The 26,226-nt window shown below is 65.1% G+C and overlaps 1 protein-coding gene across 4 annotated transcripts in view; it reads right to left on the bottom strand.

Annotated features, from left to right (window-relative positions):
* Positions 1-25,915, bottom strand: part of NFIC (nuclear factor I C) — a 42,630-nt gene extending 16,715 nt beyond the window's left edge. Inside the window, exons 1-2 of one of the 4 annotated variants that reach the window (XM_051810688.1) lie at positions 25,601-25,915; positions 6,283-6,814 (exon numbers count right to left, since the gene is read on the bottom strand). In XM_051810688.1, coding sequence (XP_051666648.1) covers positions 6,283-6,814; positions 25,601-25,603 — 535 coding nt within the window. In that variant the 5' untranslated portion in view covers positions 25,604-25,915. Of the gene's footprint in view, positions 1-6,282; positions 6,815-23,322; positions 23,853-25,600 lie in introns of those variants that run through there. The other 3 variants (XM_051810687.1, XM_051810690.1, XM_051810689.1) reach the window with 3 other exon arrangements.
* Between the last annotated feature and the right edge of the window lie 311 nt (positions 25,916-26,226).

Raw genomic sequence — 26,226 nt, 5'->3', positions numbered from 1 at the left:
GGGAGCCGAGCGGGTTTGTCCTCGGCCGACCCCGGCCGGCACGGGGAGATGGCAGCGGCCGGGGGGAACCCCCCCAGGCGGGCGGCGCGGCCGCCCCCTCGCTCAGCCCTGCCAGGCCTGGGCTCCATCCAGGGCTGCCGGCGCCCGCGGAGGCGAGCGGGGACAGATGGCAGCGGGCAAAGGGACGGGGAGAGCGGGGCAGACAAAGGGATGGCTGAGCCCCTCCACCCTCCCTGGGACCCTCCCGCTGCGGGGTGCTGGCACCCAGCCCCCACGCCCTGGGCTGGGGGCACTCGGGGGTGCAGCTGCTGTGAGGGGGTGAGAGGAAGGAGAGAGGGATGGGAGAGAGAAAAGAGAGAAAGGAAGGAAAGGAGGAAGAAAGAAAAAAGGAAGGAAGAAATGAAAGTGGAAAAAAAAGGGAAAGGGATAGATAGGGACGGGGAAAGGGAAATATGCTGCCCGTATCTTGCTGCCCCACCCACCCCAGCCCCACAGCTCAGCACAGCTCAGCACAGCCCCACAGCACAGCCAGCCCCCTTCTAGAGTCCCACGGGCCCCCACCATGGCCCCCGATGACACCCCGTAACACCACCCCCGGCTCACCACCACGCAGGGCTATGGGGAGGCAGGTTCAAGCCCTCCCCAGGGCTGGCCAAGACCCCAGCACAGGGGCCAGCGTGGCAGGGGACCTCAGGCCCCAGCTGGCAATGCCAGCCCCGCACGGGGGTGCAGGGGCACGCCGGGGGCTTGCCGACATCTGTTCGCCCCTCCGTACCCACGGCCGCCGGCGGGAGGGAGCACCGTGGGCATCTGCTGCCCCAGCTGTCCCTTGCCAGCGCAGCACGAAGCCGGGCACCCGGCCAGGATGGCAACTGCGGCCCCGGGGAGGGCACGGCGCCTGCCAGCGCGGGGGGACAGCGGGTGCTGAGGGCGGGGGACGGCAGGTGCTCGCGAGACGGGGCTCGCTCATCTTTTATTCATCGGGTGCCTAACGGAGCGGGGAACCTCTCGGGCCCCTTGTACCCCCCCCCCGGCAGCACAGGACGTGGCACCCCGTGCCAGCTCCCCCCGGCAGGCACCGAGGCCGCGGGGCTGAGCACGGCGCAACTCGCTCCGGTGGTGACGCGAGGCCGGGGCTGGCAACGGGCACTGCGGGGAAGCCGGCCGGCTCCGGCACGCCGGCGGCTCGGCGCACTGCGGGAGAGCAGGGGAAGCCCTGACCTCCCCAAGGTCGCCGGCACATCGATCCGGGGAGCTCGAGCACATGGAAACCGCCCCGGCCGTGCCAGCGCCGGGCTCGCAGCGGGGCCGGGCACAGGGACGGACGGACCCCGTGTGGTGACAATGACGGGGACGGGTGGCTGGGGGATGGCAACTCGGTGAGCCTCCTCCCACCCCCCCTCTGCAGCACACAGCTCTGGGGGCAGAACCCAGCCCCTGCGGACTCTCGTACCCTTCTGCCCTTTCCCGGGGGTCTCCTCCCGGACCGGCTGGGCTCTGCCTCCCTCGCTCCCCTCAACCTCGGTCTCCCCGGATGTTCGGCTGGGAGCGGAGATACCTGGAGCAGGGGGAGGGGTTTGCCCATGCCCATTTGTGTGCCGGGGGGGGGGGGCTCTCCAGCCCCCCTGCCCGCCGGTGCCCAGCTCTGCGAACGGCAGATCCCAAATATTGTGAACCCCCATCAATCTTCCCGCGACCCTGCCGATAAATATTTGCGCGGGGGCTGGCGGGGCGGCGGTGCCCGGGGAAACGCCTGCCCCCTCCATCTGGAGGGGCTGAGCAGACGCTTGGCACGGCCGGCCTGGCACGGCCACAGCGCGCCTGGGACGAGAGCCCTGGCACGGGCTCCCCGGCAGATTGGTGCCATCTGCCTCGCGCCGCAGCCAGCGGCGAGGCTGGTGGGGGGAGATAAGGGGCTGCCAGGCGGTGGGAGACGCAGATGCTGGCATGGCGTGGGGGTCCCTGCCCTCCCCCGCGTGCTTTACGCTGGCGGCGGCGTGGCCAGGGCTGCCAGGAGCCGGGTGCCACCTTGGGGCCAGCCGCCTGCTTGCCCTGGGCACCCATCTGCTCCCACCCCGCTCGGCCCGGGGGGGCTCAGCCACCGGGCACTGCCAGTGGAAGCTCAGTCAGGAGCCTCGACCCCCTGCCCTGCTGAGCACGGCGGCTGGGGGGGGCCCAGAGCACCCCAAAGGGTGTGAGGGGCCGGCACTGACCCCGTCCTGCCTCCTGCCCACGGCTGGGGTGGGAATGGGGGCCAGGGATGCCGGGTAGCAAGATGGTGATGCAAGGACAGCGGGGATGGGGATGAAGGGATGGGGATACAGGGATGGAGGCACAGTGGTGTGGGCACAGGGAAGGGGTCCGTGGAGCTGGGGAGCACTGAGGGGAGGGGGCAGGGGGAGGGGCACTGTCCCCCCCAGACGGGCTGCTGCTTTCAGGAGCTTCTGGAAGGAATCTCTCCGTAATGCTCCCAAGGTCCTGGCACCATCGGCTGGGGAGATTGATTACCATTTTACTGCAATGCTTTTGACTTTCACCAGCGACCTCCGAGCTCCCCCCCAGCCCCCCCCCCACCGCTGCACACCCAGCTCTGGGCTGCAGCGTCGTCCCCTCCCCCACTGCGGTGTGCACAGCCCAGCCCTCACCCAGCCCCGCACCCATCCCGCACCCATCCTGCTCCCATCCTGCATCCAGCCCTGCTCCCACCCTGCATCCATCCTGCATCCAGCCCTGCTCCCATCCTGCATCCATCCTGCACCGAGTTCTGCTCACATCCAGCACTCATCTTGCATCAAACCCTGCTCCTATCCCGCACCAATCCCGATCCCATCCCGCCTGGAGGTGCCGGGGGGGGGCAGCGCTGGGCGCAGGATGGGTGCGAGATGTGCTGGGGCCGGTGCTGCTCTGGGGAGTGGACCCAGGCAGCCTCCACTCCCTGCACCCCACGGCGACCCCTGGGACCAGTAGGGTGGGATGGGGTCTCCCACCAGCCCGGCACCGCTCGTGCCTCAGTTTCCCCATCCAGGGGCAGGGAAATCCGAGCGGCGCTTCCCGGCAGGTGGATGGGGGGGAGAGCCGAGGGGCAGGGCTCGCCCTTGGCATCGGTCCGGGTGGGCCGGTCGGGCGCTCGGCACCCCCGAGGATGCCTCAGACGGCGGGAGGGGAGCGCAGGGCCGGGGGCTCCTCCATCCTCCCCCCTCTCCGGCGTTGCCAGAGCAGCGGCTGGGAAATTGTGCTGACACCGGCAAAACCGGGCGGCGGGGGCGGGAGAGCGCGGGCGCACGTGCTCGGGCTGATAACGGGGGGCCGCGGGGGCTGCGGGGAGCCCGGGCTGCCCGGCCGGGGGGCCCTGCGCGGGCGAGACCCCCCCCTTTGGGGCTGGGGATGCTGCGGGAGGCCGGGGGGGAGCGGGCAGGCAGGGCGGCCGAGGCAGGAGGGGGCAGGAGCGGGCAGGAGGAAGCAGGCAGGAGGAAGCAGGCAAGAGGAAGCAGGCAGAATCAGGCAGGAGGGGGCAGGCAGGACCGGGCAGGCAGTGTGTCGGAGAGGGAGCAGGCAGGAGGGGGCACGCAGGTAGAAATGGGCAGTCAGAAACGGGCAGATAGGCAGGAGCAGGTAGTCAGGAGCAGGCAGAAGGGAGCAGGCAGAAGGGAGCAGGCAGTGTGCTGGGCAGGGAGAAGGCCAGTGAGCCTGCAAGGCCATAGCACAGTGATCCCCAGCACCCCCTGAGTGCTGTCACCCAGCCTGGCCATGCCATGCAGTGTCCCAACAGTGCAGTGGCTGCCCCCATATCCCTCCTTGCCTCAGTTTCCCCACCAAGGTGTGAGGCCAGAGACCCCCTTGCCAGGCACAGCCTAATGGAATGTGCCCACTGCACGCTGGAACTGGGCCATGCCGAGCACCCACCACCCAGCAGCACCCTGGAGGTCCCATGCCATCGCTCCTGGCCCATCCTGGTCCCCCTTAACCGGAGCCAGAGCGACCTTAACAGCAAAAGTGAGAGGCTGCCAGGCCTTATCAGAGAGTATTTACAGCCGCTGTGTTCCCAATTAGACAGTCAGGTGACTGCGGCTGCTGGAGACCCAGACACCAGGGTCAAGGTCGTTGGTGGGGGCCTGGGGGTGGCAGAGGGGCAGCCACCTCCCCGGGGACACCCGCTGGCCATGGCATGGCCAGGGAACCTGCCGGCACAGCACCCCAGTGTGGCACACCAGGTGGTAATAGGGGACCCCATCGCGGGGTCCATGGGGGTCCTGGTCCCTGCATGGCCACTGCAGGGCTCCCAGTCCAGTGTCAGGGTGCTCCCAGTCCAGTGTCAGGGTGCTCCCAGTCCAGCCCAGCCCGGAGTACCCCAGCCCAGTGTGACACTACACCTCCCACTGAGCCAGCGCAGGGTGTCCCCGGTACGAAGTGCTCCCAAAACAGCAGCACCCCAATTAAGCCCAGTACCCCATCACAGTTCAGACCATCATGGCCATGTCTCAGGCCAGCACATGACATTCTGCCCAGCTGCACAGGGCACCCACAGCCCCCCAGGCAGCACCGTGGGCTCCTCATTCCAAGCACAGCACCCACCGTTCCCCTGTTGGGAATCAATGGCACCAGGCCCTGTTGGGTCCCATCCTGCCCCCGAGTAGGTGAGCCCCGTGTATGGGCATAGGTGTGTGGTGCTGGCAGCACATGTGCTCACATGTGCTCACACACCAGGGAACACGGCTGGGCAGCCAGGGCCTGGCTGCACACGCGTGTGCAACTGCACATGTGATCTGCACCCGCCCTGCATCCACCTGGGGTCCCCCCTGGACCCTGGGGCAGGATCTGGCCCCGGCTATTCCCCGCTGGAGGCTGTGCCCTGCTTTTTCCCAAAGCCATAAGGGGCTGGTGGTCCCACCAAGCCCCTCCCCTGGGGAGTAGGGGGGTGTCACATGCCTGTCCTGCCTCAGTCTCCCCAGTGACACCCAGCATATCCCACTGCTGGCCAGCCAGGGCAGAGCCTGTGCCCACCATGATTCACAGCGCTGGCACCCCTTTTCTGGGACTGCTGGCACCACGGTGGCCTCTGTGGTGTCACTGTCTGTCCCTGGGCTCTGGCCAATGCTGGGCAAGGAGCCACCAGCCCCACACTCCCCCTGTTGTGGTGTTGATGGGAATGGGCTCACAGGGCCGGGGGGCATCACCCAGTGCTGGGGGCAAGGGCAGGGGATTGCTGCCAGAAGGGGACCAATGTCCTGGTCCCTGCATACCTGGGCAGCCTGGCCTGGGCATAGGGTGGGCACGAGCCCTGTGACTGTCCCTTGGGGCTGCACGTTGCAGCCCCCCTGGCTCTGAACCACCCCATGTAACAGCCCTGCCCTCACCCGTGGGGATCACACAGCATCTCCCCTGGCTCCTCACACACCCGGGGGCGCTGGGAGGGGGTCAGGGTCTGTGGGGGACCCCAGCTGCTGGCAGGGTGTCCGTGCCAGCACATCACCAGCCTGGGACAGCAAACCTGCCCAGAAAAAAATTTTTACTGATGAGCTTCCCCTCCCAGCACGCAGGAAGATGATGTGAACTGGATGGCTCACGGACCCAACCCAGGACCCGCTCCCTGCCCTGCCCACTGTGCCTCAGTTTCCCCCTTTTGATAACAAGGCTTCGAGAGCAGATCTGACCCTCCCTGCTGCAGTGAAACCAGTCCAGTTCTCCCATCAAGTCTGTGGGACCCCCGGGCTGGGGAGCAGCATCCCCCTGGGACACAGCAGGAGCTGCTGGGGTTTGTCCCCACCAGTGTTATCACTGTTCCCTGCCCAGTTGGTCTTGCTGCCCCCGTCCCTGCTCTGTCACTGACAGGTCGGGACTGCAACCCACGGCAAACGGGCACTGCTGGACCCCTCCCAGCTCCAGCTCTCGGGGGATGTGCCAGGAACAGACTGTCCCTTCCCTGCCCACGCTGCCCACCTGCTCTGGCACAGGCAGCCCCTCAGGCAGGTGCAGGATGTGGGGTTAACCCTCCAAAACTCCATGCTGGGGACGCCCAGAGCCAGGAGCATCCTCAGGGACCTTTGCCTCCTCCCAGTCCTGGGCAGCTGGGATCTGTCTTGTCTGGGGGGCACCAACCCAAAAAGCAGTTTGGAGAGAGGGAAGAACTGCAAAGTCTGCAATGGGAAACATGTCCCAGAGCAGTGTCCCCAAGCCAGAGACGGGGATGGGAAAGCTGGGGAGGGAAAGCTGGAACAAACCCCACTGGAATCAGGTGTGGCAGGGCACAGCCAGGCCCTGCCCCGCAGGTAGACGAGCACCCACCTCTCTCACGGACGAAATACGCCAGGTAGAGGTCGAGCTCCTTGACAGAGACGCTGATGTGGTGGGGCTGGACGCAGAGGATGGGGTTGGTGCACTGGCCAGACTTGACCAGGCGCTCGCCATCGGTGCTCTCCAGCGGGATCCCTTTGAAGAGGATGACCATGACCAGGTCCAGCCGCCACACCTTGTCGGCCTGGCGCAGGCAGTCGATGCGACGCATCTTGCCCTTCTGGTCGGGGTTGGAGAGGACGCAGCACGAGGGCTTCTTGCCCGTGATGGAGAGCACGAAGTCCTCGCGGCACTCGGGCCGGATGTCCTTGCGCAGCTTGGCCAGGAGGCGCGAGGCCCATTTCTGCTTCACCTCCGGTTTCTCGCTCAGCAGCTCGTCCTTCACCGCCCTCTCCTCATCCTTCGTCATCCTCTTCTCGTGCTTCTTGAAGTACTTGCGCTTGCGGGCCTGCAGGTTGAACCACGTGTAGGCAAAGGCCCTGACGTGGGGGAGCAGCGCCTCGATGAAGGGGTGGAACTCATCCTGCGGGAGCAGAGGGACAGGGGGTCACTCCTGGCTGACCTCTCCCAACCACCCGGCGTGGCTGGGGAGCCCTGGGGACCTGTCAGGCTCATCCCCACTGGGCTGCATTCCAGCACAACCAGGAGGAAAAGCTGTGGCAGAGGCTCATGCCCATCAGGGATAGGGACCCCCTCACCACACAGCAGGGTTGTCCCTGTCCCAGGAGACTCCCACAAATCCCACCGCCTGCAATTCTCCCACCAACAGCCTGTGTGGGGTGGTTGGGCCATACTGGAGCTGGTGGTGCTGCAGAGGGACAGGCACCTGTACAAGGTTTGCCATCTTGGCAGCACCTGGACCCGTGCCCCTTCCCAGCCCCACGTGCTGGGATCTGCTCCCCCCAGGCACAGAAATCCCTCCTGAAATCCCTGAAATCCCACCTGACATCGTGCCCACCGGAGCCGCTGTGCCAGCGTCAGGCGCTGCCAGTCCGCAACACCCCAGCGCCGGGTCCCCCACACCCCCAGCATGCCGGGAGCTCCCGCTCGAGCTCTGGGCGCCTTGGACCTCTCCACTCCCTCTGGACCAGCGGGAAACTCCCCCAGTTTGCCCCAGTTGCAGCCAGACCGGCGGCTGGCGCCCGGCCCGGCGCACAAGGCGTGCTCTGACTGCCTTTTTCCATTTGGCGAGCGCTGCTGGATGAGTCCGGCCCCAAAAAGAAAACAAGGAAAATGCATCCCCCTCCCTGGCCCCTCCTTCCCGCATCCCATTTTTTTTTTTCTTTTTTTCCAGCTTGGAAAAAATCAGTGCTTCCTGGCTGGGGGCAGGCTCACAACACCCCCACAGGATGGAAAGGTGTTGGGAGCCTTCCTGGGGAGAAGCAGCACAGCTTGGAAAGCAGCAGGGAGAGGGTTGAGCATCCCCGTGCATGGCCAGGGCGGTACCAAGATGGTCCTCGAGGGCAGGATTTACCCTCGGGGTCCCTCATGATGGCGAAGAGGAGGAGGAGGAAGGAGCCCACCCAGAGTCTGCCACAGGGTGCCATGGCTGGGCAGGTGGTGGCTGGTGACAACTGCCACTGCTGTGCCACAGCCCTGGTTAGCAGGGCCGTGCCCGGGTTTGGGTCACCCTCCCAGTAGGGAGGGTGCCAAGGGCAGGCGTTGCTCCGGGACCAGGAGGTGGCTGCGGGCAGGAGCTGGGAGAGGACAGAGCCCTGGCAGTGGGACGGGGCCGGTGGCTGACCCCACTAATCCCAGAGCAGTGATGCCACTTCCCAGCTGAAGCAGCCGTGTCCCAGGGCGACCCTGCCCAGGAGGAAGGGTGTCCCCTCCACGAAGCAGGCTCCCTGCAGCACTGGCCCCATACAGACCCCACTAATTCCCACTCATCCCCAAGTCCAGCACAGATCCCATTAACCACAAACCTGCTCCTGTGAAACCCCAAACCTGCTCCCCCAGCACAAACCCTGCCAATGGCCAGCACAGTGCCATGGCACAGCCCTGGGTGTACCTTGGACCAGCACCCCCCTCACAGACCTGGCAAGACACCCCAGCACAGACTCCACTGTCCTCCGAACCCAGCACAGCTGCCTTTAACTGCCAGCACCAGCCCCCAGCACAGCCCCACTAATCCCCCAAAAGTCCCCCCAAGCACAGACCCTTCCCCTCAGCACAGACCCCATCATACAGAGGAGTGCCAGCTCCTCTCTGCACCCAGAGCTGTGACCCCACAGCTGTCCCCCCCCAAACCCCACAAGGGACAGGGGACTGTTCCCTTACCAGAGAACCTGTTGGACCCATGGAGACTCAACCCTGCCAGCAGACCCATCCTGACCTGGGCACCCGTCCCTGCCTGGGGGATTCATCCTGCCAGGAGAACCCGTCCCTGCCCGGAGGACCCGTCCCCGCCGGCTGCTCCCGGGGCGGTCACAGGGTCTGGTTCCCGGTTCCCGGTTCCCTCCCCAGCAGCAGCCGCTAATTCAGTGCAGCTGGGCAAGGGCTGGGCATGTGTCTTAAATCAGGGAAGAAGGTCAAAGAAAAGTAAGACAGGAGCCGAAAAAAGCAGCAGTGAGTTCCAAAAACAATACTTGGCCGGGGCGGTGGGCGGCTGATCTTCCTTGGTGGCCGGTTATTCAGACAAGCCCGACAAATTGCTGCCATCCCCTGGCCCCGCCACCCTCCCCAGGCAGCCGGCGGCAGGGCTGGCCACGGGGCAAGGGGGACACCACGCCATTGTCCCCATCCCTGCCCTCCCGCTGGGCAGTGCCACCCCAGGCACCGCTGCAGGGAAGCAGGGTAGGAACCAAGTTATTCGTGTTGGGCAAGGCAGCACCCTTGGGTGCTGCTTGTGCTCGCTGCAGGGGCCGAAGGGTGCTCGGTGCCCTGCCTTGGGACAGCAGGGATGAGCCCTGGTTTCGGTGCCCCCCCTTGCCACGGTGCTGAGGATGTTCAGATCTCATTTGGACCCGCATCTGAGACCCCCCAAAAACCCGCCGTGTGCAGAAGCCCCTGTGACCCTTGGTGCCCCCGAAGCCATCGCAGCCCCCCCCCCCCCCGCCTTCCCCGGGATTACGGCAGGCCGGGAGCTGCACCCAAAGCCAATCAGCCCCTCGCCAACTTTCCCTCCCGCCGGGCTTATCCCGCGCCGCGATGCCGCGGTTAAGCCGCTTTAACAGAGCAGGCGAGGGCGGCCGGGGGGCACCGGGACAGCCACACGGGACGGCTGCGGCTGGGGGATAAGGGGACACGCTAGAGGACTTGGGGGCCGTCCCCATCCCTGCATCACCGGCACTCTGCAGCCAGGGAGCCCCTCAGCCGGACACGCCATCCTGGCTCCATTTGGGAAGGAAGGGATGCACTGTCTGTCCATCCCAGTCCCCGATTCCCACCGGGTTCCCCCCATCCAGCAGCCGGAGCTCCGGCAAAGGGCTGGTTAAGTGTTTCTCCTGCTGTTTTTCCTTTGCGGGGCTGGGAAGCAGAGACGTGCTGCAATACCCCAGACGAGGCTGCTCCCGGGGCATTTCCGGATGGGAATCTGGCAGCAGAGCCTGTGCTTGGGCCTCATCCAGCCCAGGCTTGTAAAGCCCTGCAACCCAGGCAGGAGCACGCCTGCGTCGGGTGCTGCCGGCCCCGCTCCGGGCCCCCCTGCACCCCCCTTCCAGGGGCTGCCGGAGCGCTGACTTCCCGTGCCAGGTTCTGCGAGGGGAAACTGAGGCACGGGTCAAGCCCGGCTCTGTCCTGTGGTGGGGCGGGGAGGGGAAGGAGGGATGCTCTGTGTGGAGCTGGGCATGCCATGGAGGATTAACTCCTCCGCAGCCCAGGTTTTGGCAGCGCCAGGGAGCGGGAACGGGCACAGCCGAGGCGCTGCCTCTCCCCGTGCTCCTGCCACCGGCTCGGCCAGCACCGGGGCTCTGCACCCTGGGGACCCTCCTCCCTGGGGACGCGGGGGATGCTCTGTGCCACGCAGGGACACAGCACCGGGTTCGGTTACCACTGCATGGGTTGGCCACCCTCCGAGCATCCTCCGCTCCGGCGCCTTGTCCATACAGGTCGGGCTCAGTGAAACAGCCTGAATTTTCCAATGAAAAAAACGTTTCCTCAGGAAATTCCCGAGCAGTTTTCACGGGGGAGAGCGGGGGGGGGTTGGCGGGGGGGCCGAGGGGTGGAGGAGGAGGAGGAGGGGGGACGGGAGGGGTCAGACACCTCGGCCGTGGGTTTTGCTCCCCACCAGCACAGCCCCGGCTGCGGGGAGGAGCGGGATGCCATCCCCACCGCGGGCAGCGAGCGACGCGGGACGACCTCTCCGCATCCCAGCCCTGCAGGGACCACACAGGGCTTATTTTATGAAAGGATGCTCAGCCTCCCCGCCAGCAGCCACACACCTCCGAACCGCTGCCGGCTCCCACGGCCGCCGCTCCTGCCAGGTCCTGCTTCCCGCGGCCCGGCGAGCCCGGGCAGGGGCTGGCAAGTCGTGTGCTGGGCGCCGTGCCCCCATGGGAAGCCTTGGCGCGGCGGCGGGGAGGGGAGGAGGGGGGGGGAAATGCAGCTACAGAGATTCCGGTAATCCTGAAAATCCCAAAATCTGAAAGGGGCTCAGCGGGGACTTGCTTTTCCCTCGCTGGAGCCCGTGGACGCCCTTGGCACGGACCGTGAAGCCTCCGGTAGCTGCTTATAACTGTTCTCCGAAGCGGCTCTGGGTAATAAGTTAACCTGGTAATGAGACCTGTTGCCGAGACAGATGCAAATGATTGGGAAGTGCTCATTAGAGGGGATGGAAGGAGGCACTTAGGCCCTGAAAGGCACCCAGCCCTTCCCGGGGCCGCCCTGCACCCTATTAGAGCCCATTTTACAATAATTGCTCCAGAGGAGGAAATCTATTTGGATTCATCATAAAGTATTTATTAACAAGAGCTTATTCATAATTTTTGCTGCTCGCCGGCGTGGCGGGGCCAGGAATCCTGGCCTGCTCCCATCGGAACACGGCTTCCCTGGCCCAGGAGAGTGGCAGCACTGCACTGGGGGGGGCAGCGAGGGGGCACGGGGGCAGCTGAAGCTCCCAGGGCAGGTACGAGCTGTGCTGGCCTTGCCTGAACACACCTGGCCCCACGGCAAAGCTGCCCGTGGGGCAGAACACGCTGTCACAGCCACGTTCCCCCCCCAGCTCCTGGCTGATCCAGCTTGCAAATCCCCTCCTGCAGCCCATGCTGGGGCACAGAGACCCAGTGCCCAGGGCACTTGGCTGCCACCCCCACACAGGTGAAGGCAGGACACAGTGCAACCTCCACACAGCTCCTCTCCCCAGATCTTTTTGTAGCTTTTTTTGCCCAACAGAGCCAAGAGCATCCTCCAGCCAACATCCATGCACGGCTCGGGGCTGTGGGTGGGCTGGTCTGTACCCACCTTGGGCTCTTGGGAGGGCGAGCAGAGACGGGGCAGAGAGGGGCTCCCACCCTCCAGTTACCACCCTGACGCTCGGCCCCACTCAGGACCAGCCCAGGTGGGGGTGGATGTGCCCATACAGCCCCCGGTGCTCTCCCCGCGCTCGGGACTGCGGCGTTCCCTGCGCCCCTCCCTGAGCAGCCCTGGGCTCCCCACACCTGGCGCTGCCCAAAAACGCCCCGCTGGGCCCTCCGCTAGCCACCCTGGAGCAGGCAGGTCCCCGCCGCCCCTGGGGGCCGGGCCGGTGCCCACCTGCCCGCGCCGACGTGCCGGGGCGGGAGCGGTGCCGGCGCTCGCCCTCGCAGGTGCTGCGGCTGCGAGCGGGGGCGCGGGGAGCGCGCCGGGGCCGCGGGTCACGGGAGGCCGCGGCGGCAGAGAACCTGCCAGTTGCTTTGGAAAACAGCAGGAAGAAAGGCAGCTCTCTTGGCAGCCCCGGGCTCGGGTGCCAGCGCCGCCTGGGCCCCCGCCAGCCAGCACAGCCCGCCCCGCAGACGGCGGCTGGGGGTGGCCCAGGTGGGATGGAGCCGGAGGGGGCTTCTCCAGCGGCTCGGTACGTGCCCTGACACCGCGCCGAGCACCCCGCCTCTGGTCTGCCCCCGTGCACCCCCACCCCAGCAACAACTGGCATTGCCGGTCCCTGGGTTTGCCGAACGCACCTCAAACTGGGGAGCAGAGTGCCCCGTGTGCGGGGAAGGGGTATGGATTCCCCGGGGGTGGTACCCAGCAGCAGCACAGCCAGCACTGATGGGTGGAGGAGCCAAGAGGGTGTTGGCAAGCGAAACCTGATGGTGGGAGAGTCTAGGGCCACTTGCTGCCTTCCTGCAGACTCACTTGGATCCCCCAGGCACCTCAGTTTCCCCAGGTGCCGTCTCTGAGCATCCCCCTCGGGGTTCGGGAGCCGAAGGCTCATCCGCTTCCCCAGGGTGACCCCACCTGCCCCCAGGGTGAGGCGCTGCCTTTCCAGAAATAGGGAAAATGAGACCTGTCACCTGCCAGGCAGGATGCGACAGTGGCTCCTGGGGTCCGGGAAGAGATGTGGAAGAAGCACAGGGGAAGCACAGAGGGGACACAGCCCATGGCCAAGAAGATGTCCCCTCACCCCGGGAAGCATCCCGTGGCCAGCAGCACCAGAGCCACGTGGCTTTCCAGCTGAAACCTCCCCGGGGCTCCAAGGAAGGGAAATGTTTTATGGAACTGGAAAAAAGAAAAAAAGGCTTTGCCAGCAGGTCCCGGCACTGCCAGCTCCTCCATCCGGCCCCGTGTCAGTGTGGGGCCCCGGGGGTGGCCTGTGCCCCCCAGCCCTGCTCCCAGCACATGGCAGGGACTGCAGTGCCTGAGACCCCATTCCAGATCCTGGGGTCCCAGCCTGGGAGCTGCCAGGATGTGAGGCAGGGATGGAGGCAGTTTGCACCCCCAGGAGCGCAGAGGGAAACTGAGGACAGACACCAGGGCCGACAGCACCACGTTCAGTCTGGGGAGGGGGCACTGTCCCCAGCACAGAGGGAGCTGGGGCCAGCCAGGGCCCCCCCGGCCAAGCCCAAGGCTCTGAGCCTGGCTTTAGCCCCTGACGCAGGAGGTTTTATTTCCCTCCTAACATATTTTTAGCCCTGCCTGCTCTGTCCTGGCCTTTCTGAGGGGGATTAACTCACCCCCGTCATGCACCATTAAAGGGGTGTAGAGAGAGGTCCCCATCTCCCTCCTGGGTGTGCCCGGAGGTGTCCATGGCGGGGTGGCACTGGGGGTATCTCTGCACTCCATGATGGTGTGATGGGCTCACGGGGCTCACCCTGCTGCAAATCCATCCCTGGAGCAAGTCACCAGTTAAAAATAGCCCCGGCCTTTTGCCGCGGAGTCGGCGACCTTGCAGGAGGATCGGCTGCCCCCGGGGCCCTGGGAGTGAAGAGTTCATGGCCCCCTTACAGCCCCAGTGCCTCTGCAGTGCCATGGATGTGCCAAAGGCTCAGCCTCTGCTCCAGCACCCCACTGGCTCCCCAGGGGCTGGGAACAACCAGCCAGGACCCTCCACTTAGGGATGGGGAAACCGAGGGTGGTGACAGGCTCTCCCAGAGAGCAAAGGGAGATGAGGGTGTCCCCTGAGGTTCAGCGCCGAGCCTGGCTGGGTCCTGCAGCCCGGGCGCGGAAGGATGGGACTGGTCTAACAGGGGGAAGGGGGGTGTTCATCCGCTTTCGGCAGCTCAGCAGAGCCTTCCTGGGGAGATTCAAAGGCTGAGCCCGGCTGGGTCCTATTTCGGGAGGGTTTTGGACGCCTCCCAAGCAGCAGAAGTGGGTGGGGGCTGACCTGCACAAAGGGACTCTGTTCGGAACGCCGGGCTCTGGCGGTGCCCGGCGCGGAGGCTGGTGGCTGCGGCTGGTCCCCTTGTCCCCCACGTAACAGCTCTGCACCCTGGGTTGGGACAGGGGCAGGTGCCCCCCTCCTGTGCCGGGTGCTGACCCCCACCTGGCTGTAAACTGAGGCACAGGGAGACACTGTCCTTGCCTCCTGGGCCGCCGCTGTAACCGCTAAGTGACACTGCCATACCGCGGAGACGGCCGTGCCAACCTGCCTCGTGACGTGGGCTCCAACAGCCACCCGCCCTGGGCTACTTGCCCAGGCTGGCCCCGAGCCATCCCCCGGGGGAGTCCAAGGTCCCCGAGTGGGGCCAGGCACTCTGGGAGCCAATACCCCAGTCACCAACTCCATGGCGGAGCAGAAGGAAACCCCCTGACAGGCCGGATCCCACCAGCTCGATGCCACCACAGGGCACACCAGGGGGGTGCAGTGCCGACAGTGCCACCGGCCGTGGGATCTGGGGGCCCTCCTGCATCACCTCACCTCTCCTCACTGCCCACCTCAGGCCCTGGGGAGCTCCAGAGAGCCCTGAGCTCCCTAGGCCGTGGTGCCACGACCACGCTTCGCACACGTTCCACGCTTCCCACCTCACGTAGAGCTGGGAGCACCCGCGGGCACCAGGAACAGGGACCCCCAGGATGGGGACTGGGGTCCTCACCACGGTGATGCCGGGCAAGCTCCAGCCAGCCAGCTCCTGTCCCTGTCCCTGTCCTCACGTGGGACACGGCGGTCACGGCTCAGCCCGGCGCTGCTGTTGGCGACTCCCCTCTCCAACCAATCCCCCACCGCAAGGCGAGGAAGCTGCGAGCGCGTCCCGGTTCCCTCCGGCGGTACCTCAGGATGCGATGCAGTCATCGTTAATGCATCTGGACTCATTTACGGGGATGAGAAAATGTTTCCAGGTTTCCCACAAAGTCCCATTAAGATCCCAGTCCCTACTCTATTTTTAGTGCCCTCATCAACAATGCCTTCCCCAGCCACCCCGGCGCTCCAGGGCCCCGTGGGGCTGGCGGGGCACCCTGGGCATGTGCTTGGCTTTGTGGGGAGCTGAGCTGCACCCAGAGTGGGTGTCTGGAGTGGGCAAACTCTGGCCCTGCACTCCTCGACTCAGCAGCTTTGCACCCATGGGTGCACCCTGGGGCTGGGGATGCCTCAACCTGGCCTTTGCTTGGGAGCAGTGGAAGAAGGAAACATGATGGGAAGCAACAGCAAAAGCCACCCCGGGTCATCGCATTGGCTGGGGCTGCAGGACCCCTCGTCACGGAGGATGGAGAGGGGGTGGTGGCACTAGGCCACTTGTTGGGGCTGAGCATCCCTGCAGGTGTAGGGTCACACCCTGCAGCACCACATCGTCACCTGGTGATGGTCAGTGGCTGGCGCAGCCAACCTCCTCCCCAGAAACCCTCAGAGCCCCGGCAGTGCCTCCGTCAGGGCAGTAGGTGCCCACAGGGCTGCCGGCGGAGCTGGCAAGGGCGCGCGGGTCCTGCCCTCGGCCCTGCGCCCTCCCGGGCTATCTATAGCCATGACCTCAGCGGGAGCCGGGGCAGGACCCGGCCGTGCATCCTCCTTTCTTGGCAGGGCCACCGCCACAGCCCCCACCCGGCACAGAGCCGCCGCCAAGCCGAGGCTTTTATCCTGTACGTTCGCTAATCCGACGGGATTCGGTGTCAGGGGCTGCCCACGGGAGGCTCACAAAGGCCGTTTCCAGGGGTGCTCAGCCAAGCGATGGAGAACGCCAGCCGGGAGGGGCAGACGGCGGTGCTGGGTGTCACCGCGTTAGGTGACAGGGTCTGACCCCGGGGGCTGGACGAGAGGGAATGTGGGTGACCCGGCTGCGAGGAGGTCGAGCAGGGGACGTCCCCGAGTAGGCAGAGGTGACTTGAGGACACCCCGCAGCTGCTCCCCGCAGGCGCCGGGGTCGCAGCCTCCCGCAGAGCCGGGGGTCGCGGGGAGGACCTGCTCGCTCCGCACCGGCTGCCCCGGGGGGAGCGGGGAAGGGGTGGCCCAGGGGAGGGGAATTTCCCCGGCTTTTTTCTCCAACAAACTCCTTGGCTTGTGCAATTAGAGAAATTTGTTTAACAAACTCCCGGGGGAGCGGAGCGGGAAGGTGGGGTGGCGCGGGGCCAGGGCGCTGCTCACACAGGCCCGCTCCCTCCCCGCCTGCGCCTTTGATCAGCGGCGCGCTGCGCCGGGGGACCGGGAGCCGTTCCCTGCGGCCACAGGGCCACGCTGTGCCACGGGGAGTGAGCGCCCCGGCCCCCGCGGCCACGCTGCCCGTGGCAACCCCCTGCCACGTGCCCCTTTCAAACGCTGCTTCACAGAGCCCTCCGCTCCACCGCGCCCACCCCCCTGCCCTCCTGCTCGCCGGGGTGGCACGACCCTGCCCCGCTCAGCCTTCCCACCCCGCTGTGCCCGCGGAAGGCAGGCGCGGGCTCGGGGCGCGCTCCCGCCCCGCTCGCTCCCGGCTCCCTTTCTCATGCAATGCCATTTCCATCAAAAACCCTTTACTCGGCACTTTTCCCCTCATTGGTATTCACGCCGCGCTCTCGCTGTCCTGGCGCACAGGTTACTAAAGGAGATTTTGCGGCGCAGCGTGGCGGGGGTCACATTTCAGCCCGCGCCGTCTCGCTTTCCCAAATCGCTGGGCAGCAGCCAGGGGACGGCGGGAGGGGGTGCAGGATCCGGCACATCACAGCTCCCGCCAGGCAACCGTGGGACCGGGCGGCCTCGTCGCCTGTCACGGCGGGGCTCGGCGGGCTGGCGGCGGGGGCTCTGCAGCACACTGATGGGTGGCTCCCCGGGGACAGCCAGCGGGTCACCGGCGCTCACCGTCCTCCCGGCGGCCCCACGTGTCTGCATAGGGTGGGAACAGCTGGAAAACGGGGTCTGAGCGGAGAGGGGGGACACACACTTGGTCGTGCCACCACCCTCGCTGCCGGTGCCCGGATGAGCCCTGGGTGACATCCACACTGTCTCCAGTGGGACTGTGCCCCCAGGATGGTGTCCTGGGGTGAGGAGGGAGCAGAGGTGCCTCTCGTTTCGGGGCTGGTTTGGGGAAAGGGGAAATGTCTGGGTGGAAAATCAACATTTCTCTCTCATGGGCTTTTTTTTTTTTTTTTTCCTTTGAAAGCAAAAATATTTCTTGGTTTTTCGTGATCAGAAACATGTTGGGGGTTTTTTTTGGACAACAGCCGGTCAAATACCGTTTCCCCGTGAAGGGAATGCAGGGGCCCTTTGCAAGGAGAGCGAAAGCCTTCTTAAAAAACAAGATAAAACCCCCAGGTTTTAAAAAAATCCACCTGGCTACAGACTTGAATGAGCTCCCAGAGAAGAGGGGTCAGCAGAAGGGCTGGATCCTGGTGTTCCCGTGCCAGGCAGCGCTGCCGGAGCGCTGGTGGTGGCGGGGAGGGCGATGCCCACGGCAGGCAGCCCAGAGCCCAGACCCGGGGATTTCGCCCAAAATGCTGTTCAGCGCTGGCTGCTGGCCGGGGAAGGAGGATTAATGCGCTTTTACAGCAGTGGCGAGTTAACCAAGAAATCAATCCTTGGCAGGGGCCAGCCCCAGGTCCCCCGGCGCGTGAGCGCTGCCGCACCTGAGCCGCGGGATCCTTTCCCAGCTCCTCTCCAGGACTTGGGAAGCTCCGGGCCTTGGCGGCCGGTGCAGGGTGTTGGGCCCCGGCCAAGCTGGCACAGCGCGCCCGGCCGCGGGGGATGCCTGCCCAGGGCCGACGTGACGGATGGCGAGCCCAGCCACCCGCCCGCGTGTGAGCCAGGCCCCGGGATGCCCGTGGGGACCCTGTGCATCCCCTCCCTGCAGCTGGCACGTCCCAGGGGTCTACGCCGTCCCCTCCTCCAGGGTGAGGTCTCACGGTGCCCAGCTGCCAGGGCGGGGAGAGGGAGGCCGAGCTCAGGCTCTTGCCTGTGCCGATTTGGTGCGTCCAAAAGCACTTTGGTACCCAAAAGCTACATGGGTTTGGCCGCCATGAGGCTGTGCCCTTCTCAGACTTGGTTCCCAGCCGTGCTGTGGGGACGTCACCGGTGATGCCACATGACTCTGGCAGAGCTCAGCACCCACTGATGCCCTCGCTGCTCCCATCGCCTTCACCACCCTGCCCCAACCTGCCCGGCACACCCCAAGGTGCTGCAGGAGAAATCCTCTCCCCATGGGTCCCCAAGGAGCAAATCCCTGCCACCCCAGGACCCTGCCTACACTTCCCAGTTTGGGTGAAAGGACTGAGGGGGACAGGAGTGTGTCCCCCCCCTCCCACAAGCAGTCAGCCCCCCTGGAGGTGCTCAGAGCTGGCACTGCCATCCCTGTGCAGAGGAGCCACAGCATGACCGGGGGTGGCAGGCAACGTGCCAGGCTCACAGGGAGGGACTGTACCTCCCCCACAGCTCTCCTTCTTGCCCTCCAGTGTGGGACCCTGGGGACGCTCCCCATCCCTGCCCATCCCCATCTTTGCCACCATCCCCATCCCTGCCACCTGGGGCTCGCCTTGTCCCTAGGACAGGTGCAGGCACAACAGGAGTCACGGTGGGGGAGACAATGGGCATCCCTTGGGCTGCAGGGAAGTGTCCAGGGGCCAGGCAAAGGGACAGCTGGCATAGGCAGCACTGGGCAAAGAAAGCTGGTGAGCAGACAGGGCAAGTTGTCCTTGTCCCTGTGGTCATTCCCAGAGAGCCTTGCCTTGCAGGGACCTGCCTCCACCACCCCCAAAGGCGGGAGACACTGTTCCCCCCTTTCCCTGTGAGTACCAAACCCCCATCCAGGCCCTCCCTGCTGTGCACAGCCCTGGGTCAGGATGGATCCCTCGGTGCCACCGTGGCAGTTCGCCCCGGGCTCTCGAGCTCCCTGTGCCAGGGCTGCCCAGAGCTCCTGGGAGAGCTGCCTTTCCCGCTCTTTGCTGTGCCTGGATAAGGAGAGCATGTCCGGCTGGGCTGGCCCTCGCCACGGCTCCTCTGCCACCGAGCCTTGCCACGCCAGCACCGCCCCGGCCACCCCGGCCATGCCGCAGCCACCCCTGCAACGGGGGGAAACTGCTGGGTCAAAACAGGATCAGGCTACAGCTCCCAGCACCCACCCCCAGCCCACCCAGGCTCAGGGGGATAGAAAAGCACCAAAGGGAGCTATTCCCAGTTGCTCCAAGAGCTCCGGGCAGCACGCTGGGCCCTGGCAGCTGGGCTTTGTTCAGCAAAGCTGCAAAGGCGCGCACGCGCCCGCAGCGCCGGGCACGCGGTGGGATCGCTCCCTGCCCCGGCATGGAGCGAACCACGGGCATGAGGGACCTCAGCCACAGCCAGGGAGGGAACCGTGGGCAGGGCAGAGCTGCCCAGGAAGGGGAGGAATCGGCGGGCACCTCAGAGAAGGGCGGCTGATTTACTGCGCGAGGCCCCAGCCAAGTTCAAGGTGATGCGGGGGAGAGCAGCGCAGCATGAGCGCCGGCCACCAGCCCCTCGTGCAGCTGGACTTATCCCACCCGCCCCCCCATTCCAGCCCTCCGATCCGGCCTCGTAAACCTCACTGTAAACAGGATCTGTTTTTCCTGGGCGAGGATTTAAGACGGGATCAGGCAGAAGCAGCGAGTGGCGGGGCAGGGCTCGCCAGGGCAGGCGGGCACGGCGGGCGCCGCGGGGAAAGCGAGGATCTCCCGAAGGTTGCGTTTAAAGAACGGCCTCATTGTTTTTCCCAAACAATACTCAGCAGATGGGAGAACTGAAAGTGTGTTGCAACCTTCCCTCTCTTCCCCCGCCGTGCCCGGCTTGCTGCTCCCATCCTTTGGCAGCCGATCTGAGCTCCCGGCTGGAAACCAGTTCGCCAGAGCTACTGGTGCAGGGGGTGAACACCGGCGCTGAAAAGCCCCGGCACTTTTGGGAAGGGGTTTTGCCAAAGGATGCCCGATGAGGTGTACCCAGCGGGCAGCTCCCTGCTCCAGCCACATGCCCACAGCAGTGGTGGCAGCCAGGTGATGTGGGGAGCCCGGCAGTGGCTGGGGAGAGGTGGGATCCCCTTGGATCCCTGGAGATGTGGCTGTGACCACGCCACGTGGCCACAATGCCTCTGGCAGCCCAGCTCTGTCCCCTGGGCCCAACACTGTGCCCGTTTGCTGGTACGGAGGTCTGTGCCAGGCCAGCTTAGCTCTGTGCTCCCCGACACCCCTTGGATTGGGAGCCACTGAGGGTGGGTCCCAATAACACACATGGGGGTCTGCGCCTGGCTGCCAGCTCTCGGTTGGGTGCATCACCTCTGCCATCCCAAAATCAGCCTCTGTACCCCCTGCATGGGATCTGGGAGAGGGGAGAGGATCTCTGGCCAGACCCCAGCAGGAAGCACAGTTCCTGCCATTCCATCTGCCTCGGAGGCTGGTGCCCATCTCACCTCATTCCCATCCTGTGGGTACCAGGGTGGGGGTCTCAAGGCACACTGTGGGTGCCAGGCACGAGCCAGAGGTTTGTAAGAGCATCACCAGTCACAAAATTTGCACATTTCCCCCTCTACAAGAGCATCCCAAATCTCCCACTGTTGCAGATCCAGGAGGCAGGGATAACTGTTACGACTCTGGAAATCCCTTGGGCTGCTCAGCAGCAGCTCCCTGGGGACACACGTGCGGGTCCCTGGCAGGTGCTCAGCTCCAGGGTTATTTTGGAGCCCTGGCAGCCGGACTCCCCCCCCTGCTTCCCCGTGGGCAGGGTGAGGCCTCGTGCGTGGCGGCGGTTCCGGTGCTGCTTCCCTGCTAATCCAGGCAGCTCCCTCTTGACTTCCCGGCCTGTCCCTGAGGGGGGATAGAGGTGAGCCGGGGAAGTGAGAGGAAGTGTCCGAGCAGAGGCACTGAGCCGGGGAGGGCACAAAGCCACCCTCTTGCTTGCCGGGAGACTCAGCCGAGGCTGCAGCCAGGAGCGTGTCACGGGCGACGCCTCGGCCAGGGCTATTTCGGTGCCACTGGGCTCTCCAGCTTGGCCCTGCTCCGGCTGGGCAGGACGGCTGCCTAAGGGGACGCCGGGGTCCCCGCGGCCGTGCTGGGCCCGAGGGGCTGGCGGTGGTGGCGGTGGGGAGATGCACAAAGGCTAAGGCAGGGCGGCTCCCGCTCACGTTCCAATGTATCCACATCACCATCCGCAGCTCCCGAGCCCGGGCGAGCCTGCCCGCCACGCGGGTGGGATGGGAATGGGAACGGGGACGGGAATGGCTGGGCTGGCACTGGGGGACGAGGTCTGGTCCTATCTGAGCCGGGCTGGGAGCTGAGGCTATGCCAGGGCAAGAGGGAGGACACCGGAGCCTTCCCCGTGCCAAGGCAGCGGAGCAGAGGATCCATGGAGGATAAACCAGCTCCCTGCCGTCGGCCGGGAGGAGCGCTGGGAACAGCACAGGTTTGTGAGGAGAAGGGCTCCTGCCAGTCCCGGCCAGGCCAGCAACCACACAGCTTCCCACATCACACCAGCACTGTGAGCTGGCAACAACAGGCGCTGCCAACCCAGCACCAGCTGGAGACTGGGAAGGGTTGGGAGGTGGTGGGATGGAGTCAAGGTGGGAGCGGAGGGATGGAAAGGGAAAGAAAGAAAAAAAGAATGAAAAAGAAAAAAAGAAAAAAGGATAAAAAAGAAAAAGAAAGAAGGAAAAAAAAAAACAAGAAAGAAAGAAGAAAAAAAAAGAAAGGAAAAAAATTAAAAACGGAAAGAAAAAAGAAAAAAAAAGAAAGAAAATAAAAAGAAAAAATTAAAAGAGGAAAAGAAAAAGAGAAAAGGAAATAAAAAGAAAAAGAAAAAATAGAAAGAAAAAAAGAAAGAAAGAGAGACAAAAAAAGCCAGATTGAGGTGTGACCCTTGTCAAGTCAACCACACAACAGGGAGCACCATCCTCAGGGTCATCTGAGCAGCCCCAGCGCTGCCCACCCACGTCCCTGCCTGTGCCCCCACCAGCCTCACGCTGCACCCGGGGAGAGCCAAGGCCAGACCCCCACACTGCCCCCCAAACCACACAGGTGCCACGAGGGGACCCCCACAAACCCCCACAGGCAGCTGAGCCCAAGCCTCTGAGGTGGAGCCAGAGCCCGCCTGCAGCTCCAGCCCAAGGGATGAGGTCTGGCAGGAGAACCCTGGGCACAGGCAGGGAGGTCCCACAGCAGCACACCCCCCAGAGCAGAGCAGAGCCCTCGTGGGGTGCAGCACGAGGCCGGGCTCGGAGCGGGCAGCGGCTGCTGCCAGCAGGGAAGAGGTTACGAGCCGGGGAAAGCTGCTCAATAATTAAATAAATATCAGCGATCAATAAGCACAGAGCAAAGGCAGAGCCGCAGTGGTCGTGCTGTGGGCAAGGCGGGGGGGTCCCTGAATCTCCCCCCTGCGGCCACACCGGCTGTTGGGGGGAGATTTCGGGGACGCCCCGCTCGCCTGCACCGTGGGCCCTGGCACGGCCGCCCTGCCGCGTGCCACCGGAGCGTGCTGGCGTGGCCCGGGGTGACACCAGCGTCCCCAGCACGGCTCAGGGCTGCCCCTCCACACCCCGACACGCAGGTGGGGACTGGCATCGCCCCCTCGCCTCCGAGGCCGAAGGGGTGCCCCCCATATCCTGTCATGCACGACCCCTCCCGCCCTCTCGCCCGCCGGCGCGGCGCGGCACGGACGGGCGCAAATTGTCCCAAACTCGGAGGATTTGGAAGAAAAAGCCTGTGCCCCCCCCCACCCCCCCCACCCCTTGCACCCCACCATGTGCAGCCAGGCTGGAGGGAGGGAAGGAAAAAGTTTCACGCTACGCAAGAGGCAGCACGGCCGAGGCCGAACCCGCAGTGCCAAGTCCCGCCCGAGCCGCCCCGAACCCACCGAGGACCCCCCGCACCCCACAGTGCCCCCCCTGCACCCCCGGAGCCGGCGGCTTCCCCGCACCACCCACCTCTGAGCACGGCAAACAAAAAATAAAACCCAAACCACAACGCAACCTTCCAACCCCCCCCCACGCCCCAAGTGAAAGTGAAGGCTGAAAAACCCCCAAAAGCACCAGAAACACCCAAAAAAAAACCCTACAAAAGGCGGTGGGGGGGGGTGGGGTGGGCAAGAGGGAAACGCAGCTCCTCTGAGCAGCCCTGCACGGCCCCAGCCCGCCTTTCCCTGTTATGATTATTTTTATGGGGGGGGGTTGTTGCTTTTTCTTGCTTTTTCTTATTTTTTTCTAATTTTTTTTGCATTGCAACTGTAAAGTCCGTTGCGGCGAAAGAGGCAAATTTGGGGGGGGGACGCGGGGGGGTCCCGGTTACCTGGGTCAGGCAGAGAGGAGACGAATACATCCCGAGCCGTGCTGGGAAAGTGCCTAATTGCAGGGCTGAGACTCGAGGCGTAAAAGTTACTGAGTCATTTCGGAGGCTGGAGCAGTCCGGGCGTTTTTTCTCTCTCTCTCCTCCGGAGCGGCTCTGCGGGGCCCGGGGGGGGGCAGCCGGGCAGGGGGGGGCGGCCCCGCGGGAGGGGGGGCCGAGGAGGAAATAAAAAGATTCCAACTTCCACCCCCCGCCAAAAAAAAAAAAAAAAATTAAAAAAAAATAAAAAATAAAAAGCGAAATCCCCCCCCCTTAAAAAAATAAAGCGCTTTTTTTGTTGTTGTTGTTGTTTGTTTGGGGGGTTGGGGGGGGCGGTTTAAAGAGGCAGAAGGGTCATCCTCGCCCGGGAGGGGCTCGGGGGTCCGCACCCAGCCTGCAGGCACGGGCGGCGGGGAAGTTAGAGGGGAAGCGGCTCCATCCGAGACCCGGGCAGCGGAGAGAGGGAGGAAAGAAAGAATGAGAAAATGAAAAAAAAAAAAAAAAAAGAAGGAAAAAAAAAAAAAAAAGGAGCGAGGAATGAAGTGACGTTATGAAAAAAGCCCATCCCAAAATATTACATCCCATTTAAAGATGTAGGAACCCCCTTTGGCTCGCAGGGCCGAGGCGCTGCGGGGCAGGGGGGGGCGGGGGAGGGACGGCCCCCCCCGGGGGTGGCGAGTCCCCCCGCGCCCTGGCGCGGCCAGCGCCGAGCGCTCCCGGCTTTGGGTGTTTTGGGGGGTTTATTTTTTATTTTTTTTTTTTTTTACTAAACGGAGCCAATCCGGCGAGGGGAGAGAAAAAAACCTGCAGATTCATGTGCAACTTCTGGGCAGCGGCCCCGGCACGGGGGGCTCGCGGGGGGGGGAAGGGCAGCGGTGTTACCCCCCGCACCCAGCCCCGGTGCGGGGGGGCCGCCCCGCCAGCCCCGCGTTGCCTCCGCCGCATTCCGCTCATCCCGCGGAGACGCTTATTCCGCCCCCCCCGCGTTATTTAACGACCGGCAGCATCACGCGGGGGGGGGAGCACCACGGGCAGCCCCCCGCCCCCCCCTTCGCCCCGGGCAGCCCCGCAACCCCCCCGCCCCCCGCACAAAGAGAGGAGGAGATGAAAAAAAGCGGAGCCTGCGCCCGGCAAACTCCAAACCGCAAGTTCTCGCTCCGCACCCCCCCGGCCCCGGCCGATCCGCGGGCGCTAATGACGCTAATTAGAGAGCGCGCGGGGAGCGCCACGGGCGGAACACAAAGGGGATCCCCGGGCACCTCCCGGGCCGGGGGGGGGGGCTGCACCCCGCGCCCCTCCCGCACCGGGGGACACCGCTCCCTGCAGGGACCCGACCCGCAGCGCGGCCGCTCCCGGCGCGGGGCCGCGGCTCCAGCGCTGCCTCGCTCCCCAAAAAGATGAAAAACGCTTTTTTTGGCTTTTTTTTTTTTTCCCCTCCGCGGGGACAAGCCCCCGCAGCGTCTCTCCCCGCACAACTGATTTTCACTCTCAACTTCTGGCGGCCCCCGCGGCCGGATCCCCGCCCGGGGTTGGTGTTCGCCCCCCGCACTCCCCCCGCGGGGACATCCCCCTTCCCGCGGGATGCGGCGGCTCCGCGCAAACTTGGGCGCGCATCCCGCATCCTCCCGCACCCTCCCGGGGCGGCTCGGGCCGCGCCGCCGCGCTCCCCCCGTGGCCTGGCAGGAGGAGAAGCGGGAGAAGCCCCGCGCACGGCGGGGCCGGGGTGGGGGGGGGACGTTTTTATTCTCAAATCGAAGGTGGTGATTCCCCCCCCTCCTCCCTCCCCGGTGCGGGCAGGGCGGCCCCGCGCAGCGCGGACTTGAGCGCGACCCTCCCGGGCGTCACTTCCAAGTTCAAGTCGGTGCGGCTGGCGGCCTCTCCGCCCCTTTTTTTAGCGGCCATTTTCAGCTCCATCCAGCCCTCCGCGGGCTGCGGACGCTCCCCCCGCGCCGCGACCTCCCCGCCGGGCGGCTCCCGCCGCCGCCTCCGCCCCCCCGGTACCGCGGGGCGGGTGGGCCGGGGGAGGAGAGACGGCGGCAGCTCCCCCCTGCCCGCCCCCGCCGCCCCGCGCCCCCCCCCGCCCCGCCACCGTATTAAACTCGCCCCGCCGCCCCCTCCCCGGCAGCAACTTTTGCTCGTGGGGGCACCCGCAAACACACGCACACGGGAAGGGGGGTTGGAGGTGGGGGGGGGGGGGAGAGGGGGGAAGTAGAAGAGAAAACGAAAGTGTCATGGGACCTACCATCGCCAAGTGCAATTAACGGGCTCCAAGTTGCTGCGAAGCGCAAAGCAAAAGAGGATGGATGGGCTGGTTTGGGGTTTTGGTCTAAAACGTGTGTTTTCCACCGCGCCGAAGGAGGAGGAAAAAAAAAAAAAAAAAAAAAAAGCGCTGCCCCGCGAAAGAATTAAAAAATTTAAAAAACCCAATAATAAAAATAACAATAACAATAATAACAATAACGATAATAATAAAAGCCTCCCCGAGGCCGGCGGCACAGTGTCCCCCGCGGGCGGTCACCCTCGCTCCGGCTCCGTGGCGCTGCCGGGGGCCATGCTCCGGGCGGGGGGCCGGGCTGCGGGGCGGGGGGCGCGGGGCGGCGGGGACGGGCGGCGGGAGCGCGGGGCCCGCGCCCGGCCCGGCCTCATGCGCTGCGGGGGTGGCGGGGCTGGGCGGGGGGGGGGGGGGGAGCTGAGAGGGGGGTGGCGGAGGTGCGATGGGTATTTTTGGAAGGCAAGAGGAAAAAAAAAAAAAATAAAAAAAAATCTATTTTCTAAAAATTAAAAAAAAAAAAAAATTAAATAAAAATAAAGCCCAGGAGCGGGGCGGGCGGGCGGGCGGCGCCTACGGCAGAGCAGCGCGGGCATCCC

Source organism: Manacus candei, unplaced genomic scaffold, assembly GCF_025592945.1.
Source record: "Manacus candei isolate 608988 ecotype Guabito, Panama unplaced genomic scaffold, ASM2559294v1 h1tg000078l, whole genome shotgun sequence".
In the NCBI taxonomy this organism is placed as follows: Eukaryota; Metazoa; Chordata; class Aves; order Passeriformes; family Pipridae; genus Manacus; species Manacus candei.
Note: the sequence above shows the minus strand (reverse complement) of the source record. Positions and strands in the feature narration are given on the sequence as shown.